Source organism: Pinus tabuliformis, chromosome 1_2 (assembly GCF_031772625.1).
Source record: "Pinus tabuliformis cultivar Carrire ecotype Pingquan chromosome 1_2, CPIR1, whole genome shotgun sequence".
Classification (NCBI taxonomy): domain Eukaryota; kingdom Viridiplantae; phylum Streptophyta; class Pinopsida; order Pinales; family Pinaceae; genus Pinus; species Pinus tabuliformis.
The window spans coordinates 947,159,869-947,168,405 of NC_142298.1; the positions used below are offsets into that span (position 1 = coordinate 947,159,869).

An 8,537-nucleotide genomic window follows, 5' to 3' on the forward strand; every position below is an offset into this window, starting at 1 on the left:
CTACTTTTCAATTGATTTTGATGATGAATCGGTGGATTTCATTTCAAAAAAATTCTTCAATTTGCCTTCCTTCTTAATTAGATTTGGTGGTGTAGATTTCTGAGATGGAATAAAATCAACTAAAATGTATGTTTAGTCATTCCCAAGTCCTCTTATCCTTAATTCCCTCTTAATAATTAATTTTGCAGCAAGTTCTGTTGGAAAGTTTGGCCATGGATACTTTATGGGATTATCGAACACCGTCGGTTGCAATAATAAGCCTCCTTCCAGTTGTAACAAGCACTCTTTATCCATAATACCTGGCTATTTAGATAGAAAACGTTCCAATCCCACCAAAGCCTCTATGCACTGAGAAGCTCTTGCTTGTGGACAAATGTCTTATCATAAAAACTATGGATGGAAAAATGCATGCCACCTCAAGAAGGGCCGCAAATTCTTGTAATTAAATGCCTTTTGTAAGAAGCAAGACATGCCTAGATAGAACTGCCATCTTTTATGCATACCCTCGTCCTCCTAGAAGTGCACAAACCTCATCACCAAATTTCCAGGGCTATAAAGTTTTTCTGGCAACTTCAATAATTCCTTAGCATTCAAGGCCAATATAAGGCAGTGCACATTGCTAAAATAAGCTAATTACTCCTGCATGAGGAGTTGGCTAAACTTAGAGAGTTAGTTAACTAAGTGTTGAGTCATTAAGTATTGAAGTGTTGAGTTAAGTCGAGTTAAGTGATAGATGACTTTTAGTGTGTAATTGCATGTGGTTCCATGGCAAGATATTTTAAGCGAGTAGCTAGTCGAAAAGGTTAAATACCCTTCACCGAGTTCATTGTAAGTATCATGTTTTGTATGATCAATAAAAAAGTCGCAGCTGGTGTGTTTTGGGTGAATTGTGTGTTTTAGCTTCTCTACCTTTCCATTCCAACTCACGTTTGGGCGGAGGGTACGTACCTCTCCTGTGAGGGTATCTACCCTATTTAATGTCTTTGCCAATATTTTTATGAGAACTTCATCGTCATTATCTTGAGGGTCTTGTATTTTCAAACATCTACATCCTCGGGAGTCGTTATCACCACTGTGTTCATTTTTTTCGCCTACCCTGGAAATCAAGCTATGGAAGCTAACTCTAGAGTGTTAGAGTCACCCAAAATTGAACACTTGAATAGATCATGTGCTGTGGAGCCTTATGTTATGTCATGATGCCCCACCATTGGTCTCATGAAGCTTTGAGTATGAGTGATGGCATGTCGGTCATTGTAATCAATGGTCTAACATGAATGGATGATTATATACAGAAACATAAACATGCAGATTGAAATCATATTACAAACTGTCCACGAGGCTCTCCATGCGTCAACCTAGAAGTAAAGTGCCGGCATCAATGAGAGGCTCTCCACCAGACGGTACCCAGATGTAGGTAGTGTTCCATCCTCTTTTGGATTTTTGACTTTCTCCACATCCTCGTTGGTTTACCGATTGTGATTAACCCACATGATCATGCAGTCTACTGAAATTGCTATAAGGTATCTGGTGGTGGACAACATGAATGAAAATGGGTACTCCTTGGAGGGACATCAAGCCGAGGATGAGAGCCAACGTAATCGTCGCAAACAATACCAACATAGTAGAAACAACCACATTGATCCACCATCAAATGCCTCCAGAGGTCACATCTTCTGAATCCAGCATTCCCCCTATCAAACTTGGCCACATTGACAATTGACATCGCCACATTGACAATAATCCCATGAAATCTGAAATTAATTGCTGGAGTTGTTCGCGACGCCAAAATATAGACATAAATCATGGGGAAAATCCCACAAAGTCATGTGGTTCCTCTGCATTGTCGAATAGGTATCACACCTCATTGCCACCCATGTTAATATCCTTATCCATTGATGTGGGGCCGTCAAAAATGGAGGGCCGCATTCAATGGCTACCGTATAATATGTGGCATGCCAAAATGATGGTTGTCATGGCCATCTTAACAACCATCACCAAACATATATCGTGCACCGTCGTAATGGATCCACTATTGCTTGCCTTGTTATCCATCACTATTGGTATAAGATACGTTGCCTGCCACGTTATCCATCACTCTCCTATAAACATTGAACTTGCAACCATTTCACAGACACATAATATGTGGTATGCCCTGTGCCGTTCACATGGATCCAGTACAATAGAAATCGTTGGTTGATATATGGAATGGGTCCATATCATACCCATTGGCTGGCTTGTGACCCATCACTACAACGTAACTACCTACTTATAACAATGCAGCTGTCATTGATTTGTGAATCTGTTGACATGGATCAATCCCGTCGGCATAATATATGGAGTTGGCACATTAATTTCATGCGCATGAAATGTGGAACCACTGCCGATGTCATGTTCCACCATTGTTGTTGGCACTTAGCCACCGACTCAACTATGTAAGCACCCATCGAAAACAAGAATGTTAACAATGTCGTATTTCATTAACAATGAATAAACAAGTGGCACTCAAATCCAGCTAGGAATGCAAGCTGTAAATATTTGGAATGTTGGTCTCAGACTCTCAGTTAAAAATAATCAATATTATTTTGTATTAATGGAGAAATGGTTACATAGTTGTAACACATCTCCTTAGTTTAGAATTTGTTCCTAGAGTTTAGGAGGTTGTTTACAACTACTTGATTTCTAGTGATGTATTTAATATTGTAATATTCATTTAATGTAATGTAGAGTGAACGAAGAGAGAGTCTCTTCTTTGTTTGAGTGCAGTCTCCAGGTGTTGTACACACATGTGAGTTGCAACTTCTTCATTTAATTCAAAGTCTGATTTTTATCTTGGTATCAAAGCATAGGGTAGAGATAGCCTTATTTTTTTAGGGATGCATCGTTAATCAAATAGTTGTAGTGGTAGTAGAGCATGCTAGGAGAATCTGTATGATCAGGTGGATTGCAGTAACACCTGGAGCGAAGGGTCTCAGATGAATGATCATCTCTGAGCCGAAGAAAGGGTTGGTGCGCAATTCTTTAGCAGGAGCAGCGGTTGGCGCGAATTTTTTGCAGACAGTTGCACCAATAAAGAGCTAAACAAGCAGCTGGTGTGGTATTTTGAGGAATATTTACACCATTGGCGTGGATTCGATGGGGATAAGTGCGCCAGTGCACCAGAAAGATACATTGGCGTATATTTTTAGCTGATAATCGCGCCAGAAAACTTGACTCACGTGGATTTTTTCCTCGCATGGATTTTTAGCTGCGGAGAAGCGCCTTTGACTGGAAAGAAGCGCCAACCTCTTTCTCTTTGAGAAATCTGCAATTTTTTTTTTTGCAGAGCAATCTTGCCTGGTGGTGGCACGTGGAGAGTTCTACTCGGTGGCAGCAGATTTGATTTGCCTGGTGGTGGCGAATTGAGGTTCCATGATCTGCTCGATGGTAGCAGATCGAACCTGCCTGGTGGTGGGGAATTGAGGTTCCTTGATCTGCTTGGAGGTAGCAAATCAGACCTGCCCGGTGGTGGAAAATTAGAGCTCTGTGATCTGTTCGGTGGCAGCAGATCGGATTTGCCCGGTGGTGGCGCAGTGCAGCTCCTCGACCTGTTTGGTGGCAGCAGATCAGATTTTCCCGGTGGTTGCGCGTTGGAGTTGTTTTTGATCTGTTCGGTGGTAGCAAATCGGATTTTCCCGGTGGTGGCATAGTGAAGTCCCTGATCTGTTCGGTGGTAGCAGATCGGACTTGCCCGGTGGTGGCCGATTGGAGTGTTCAGTAGGGTAGAAATGAACAACAGTACAGAATCATATCTCCACGAGTTTGGAAAACTCGATGGAATGAATTTCTCCAATTGGAAATTTAAAATGCAAACTTTGTTGGAGAGTGCAAATGCATGGTCGATCATCTTGGGAAATGAGCAGAGATCTAGAACAGCGACACAAGAACAAGACTGGGATAAAAGAGAGATGAAAGCGAAAGTCATACTGAAGATGTCCGTTAAGGACAATATTATCCCACGTATCAGAGATTGCAAGTCGGCCGCTGATATATGGACAACGATCAAGAACCTGTATGAGACACAGAATAGAAATCGTGTTCTGGCACTCAAAGGCAAATTATTTGCATTGAAGATGGAGGAGAATGAGTCTGTTGCTGGATCATGGCCAGAGTTAAGGACTTGAGTGACAAATTTGGAGCTATCGAGAGAAGGTGTCCGACTCAGATCTGGTCACACTCACATTGAATAGAATGACTGATGAATACCAGACGTTAATCACAGGACTGTCAGCAAGGGATAAAGCCCCTTCATTTGATGAGCTGATAGCGATTCTGCTCTAGGAGGAGGAGCGACGACAGAATCTAAAAGCTCAGAGCAATGACCTTACTCTGATGGCAAAAGGGTGACAGTACAGAGGGAAGCAGCACCAGGACCAGCAACTGCAGCAGAAAGGAGCCAACACATTTCAAAAGAGATCATTTAAAGGTATGACTGATAATTATGTTAAGAAATATTTTTATTGTGGAAAACCTGGTCATCAGATTAAAGAATGCTATAACAGGCAGGCAGATGAATGAAGAAGCAAACAGAGGAAACATCAGGGTTGTTTTGCTAGGGAAGAGGATGACCACAGCCACAATCTTCAACTATTTACAGTCGATTGTGCTCTTTCAACATCAAAGGGAGATGACGATGACATGTGGTATGTCGACTCTGGCGCATCCTCACATATGACCGGTAAGAAGGACTATTTTGAATTTCTTGAAGAAACTGCATGTAGATCAAAAATTTATCTAGGAGATGACAACGAGTATGAGATCAAAGGATATGGTGATATTCCTGTGAAGCTACCTAGTGGCGACATTAAACATCTTAAAAATGTATTATATGTTCCAGGAATTAAGAAAAATTTGATCTTTGTCTCAATGATTACAGACCAGGACATGCAAGTGCAATTCTTTAAGAATAATTGTGTCATTAACGATAGCCAGATGGAAAAATTTGCAACAAGAGTGCGCGTGGGGAGCTTTTACAGATTGGATGCAAAGAGTATGTCACGGCAGGAAATGGTTGTAGCTGGATCAACAGTCAAAAATCTCTGGGATCAGAGATTTGGCCATCTCAATTTGCAAGACCTCATCTTACTTCAAAAGAAAGGTATGGTTAATGGACTGCCTGTTTTTCATAATGTTAAGCTGGAATGTGGTGGATGTGCATTAGGGAAAATTCATAGAGAAGAGTTCCCTTTGCATGTTAACGGAAAGGAAAGAGATATTCTAGAACTGGTGCATACAGATATTTGTGGACCTATGTAAACTAGGTCTTTAGGAGGAGCATATTACTTTATGTTGTTTACAGATGATTGCACTACATTTTCATGGGTGTACTTTCTAAGTAAAAAGAGTCAAGCCTTTCGGTACTTTAAAGAGTTTAAATCTATGATAGAGAACCAAATAGGAAAAAGGATAAAGATTCTCCGCTCTAACGAAGGGGGAGAATACAGGTTGGGAGAGTTCATGAACTTCTGCAAGCAGCATGGGATTATGCAGCAATTCACAGTGCCACACACTCCACAACAGAATGGAGTAGCAGAACGGAAGAACAGAACTCTTATGGAGTGCACAAGAAGTATGCTTCAAGGTAAGGGTCTATCAAATGGTCTTTGGGCAGAAGCTATTAACACTGCTATTTATTTAAAGAATAGGAGTCCTACTAAATGTCTAGGCTTCAAAACCCCTTTTGAAGCATTGTTTGGACTAAAGCCAGCAGTTAGTCATTTGAGAATATTTGGATTAAAAGCTTATGCCCATATACCGAAAGCAGATAGGAAGAAGTTAGACCCCAAAGCCCTGAAATGTATATTTGTTAGATATAGCACTGAGTATAAGGCATACAAGTTATATAATCCTGTGACTCATAAAGTTTTTGCAAGCAGAGATGTTATTTTTCGTGAATAGGTTGAAGATGGAAAGGAAGATTCTAACAATGATAGCCACATTCCATTTCTAATAGAAGTGAACAGTGAAGAAGATGAAGAGCAGGAGCAGAAACAGGAAGAAGAAGCAGCAGTTAGTGTAATAAGTGATGATGCAAGCTCAAAAAGTACTGAAACAGATAGAGTTGAGGTAAGTCTTTTACCTAGGAGATTAGGTAGGAAGACTAGACTACCTACTAGATTGAGAGACTATACTTTAATGTCTAAAATTTTAAACATTGTAGAACCTACAAACTATGAAGAAGCAAGTAAATCAGATGCATGGAGGGCTACAATGCATGAGGAAATTGAATCAATATATAGAAACCATACTTGGGATTTAGTTGAGTTTCCTGAAGGAAAAACCCCCATAGGATGTAAGTGGCTGTATAAACCAAAAATATATGCAGATGGGAGTATAGAAAAATTTAAAGCTAGACTGGTAGCAAAGGGTTACTCACAGCAAGAAGGAATAGATCATGATGACACCTTTGCCCCTATAGCTAAATTAAATACAATTATAATGCTAATTTCTTTAGCAACAAAACATAAATGGCAGCTACACCAGCTAGATGTTAAGTCTGCATTTCTGAATGGTGAATTAAAGGAAGAAATCTATTTAGTACAGCCTCCTGGTTTTGTGAAAAAGGGGCAGGAGCATTTAATGTGTAAATTGAATAAGGAACTCTATGGTTTGAAACAAGCACCCAGGTCATGGTATGAGAAAATTGATTCATTTTTTATATAGCATGTCTTTCATAGGAGCCTCAATGATCCAAAATTATATACCAAGTTAAATAAACAGAGGCAAATTATTTTGATTTCTTTGTATGTGGATGACATGATCATAACAGGAAATACAAATAATTTGATCAAAGAAAACAAGCAGCAAATGTCACAAGTATTTGAAATGAAATACCTTGGAGATCTTCATTAATGCCTAGGATTGGAGGTATGGAAAGAATCTGGTCAAACTTTTCTTACTCAAGGGAAGTATGCCAGAACCCTGTTGGAAAGATTCAGAATGGAGCAATGCAAAACAACAACAACACCATTGCAGCAGAATCTAAAGTTAAGCAATGACAATGGCACAAAACAGGTGGATGCCACTTTACAGACAACTAGTGGGAAGTTTGATATATCTCACGACAACTAGACCTGATTTGGCATATTCTGTTAGTGTGTTGGGCTAGTTCATGTCCAAACCACTTGAAAGTCACTGGATTGCAGCAAAATGTGTGTTGAGGTATCTTAGTGGTACTTGTAATTATGGTATTTTATACACTCACATTTCTGATGTTACTTTAGCAAGTTATTCATATTTTGATTGGGCAAGTAACTTGGATGATCAAAGATCTATCACAGGTTATGCATTTAGTATTGGATCCGGGGTTATATTGTGGAGGAGTAAAAAGCAAAGTACTGTAGCACTATCATCATGTGAAGTTGAGTACCAAGCATTGTGTGCAGCCACATGCGAAGCTATCTGGTTGGGGAGATTGCTCAGCGATGCAGGAGAAGGGCAGAAAGAATCAACTAGCATCAAAACTAACAACCAGAGCACAATCAAGCTTGCATACAATCCAACTTTCCATAAAAATACTAAGCATATTGACACTCAATTTCATTTTGTTCGAGAAAAGATACAGTCAAAAGAAATATGTGTGGATTATTGTAACACTTGTGATAATTTAGCTAATATTTTTACTAAGCCTCTAGGGCGAGTAAAGTTTGAATTATTTAGAGGGATGTTAGGAGTGCAAAATAACCCTTTCTCCATTAAGGGGGGGGGGGGGGAGTTAAAAATAATCAATATTATTTTGTATTAATGGTGAAATGGTTACATAGTTGTAATGCATCTCCTTAGTTTAGGATTTCTTCCTAGAGTTTAGGAGGTTGTTTACAACTACCTGATTTCTAGTGATGTATTTAATATTGTAATATTCATTTGATGTAATGTAGAGTGAATGGAGAGAGAGTCTCTTCTTTGTTTGAGTGCAGTGTCCAGGTGTTGTACACACCTGTGAGTTGCAACTCCTTCATTTGATTCAAACTCTGATTTTTATCTCTCTCATTGTGGAATTTGAAGACTGTATATTTTCCAATGGCACCTAGTATGATATTACTACCCGAAAGCACCAAATGCAACGTGTTTTGGAAAGGAGAGTGTTGGGGGGGAAAGTATCTAATGCAGAATGCCTCTATCCCACTCTGAAGGTGATAGTACTCCAGAAACAACTGAATGCAAAGCTATTCAAAGTTTCTTCTTTATGAGATGATAGAGGGAATAAAAGGATGATCTACTAACCGTTATCTTGCGCTAATAGTCGATCCAGTCTTCACTCCTTGCCGCTTGCTCCTAGCTCCTTGTCCTTTCACCGGCCCAGCTACACACAGATCCTGTAAAAGCACAAGAAAAGGAAACTACAAGAAGCATACATCCATAATCGATTATAGGATTAGCATAAATCAAATATACAAGCATCTATTCATCATAAAGACACATGCATATAGAAGAACCTCAAATACTTTATTGATAATAGAAGTAAAGTTCTGAGAGAGTTACAACCACAATGGGCCCAATCG

General features: G+C 39.6%; 1 protein-coding gene across 1 annotated transcript; it reads left to right on the plus strand.

The window, feature by feature from the left end:
- The first annotated feature begins 3,764 nt into the window (after positions 1 to 3,764).
- Positions 3,765 to 4,160, plus strand: LOC149209083 (uncharacterized). Its single transcript, XM_089398513.1, has one exon. The coding sequence runs from the start codon at positions 3,765 to 3,767 to the stop codon at positions 4,158 to 4,160; it is 396 nt and encodes a 131-aa protein (XP_089254639.1).
- Positions 4,161 to 8,537: the final 4,377 nt, after the last annotated feature.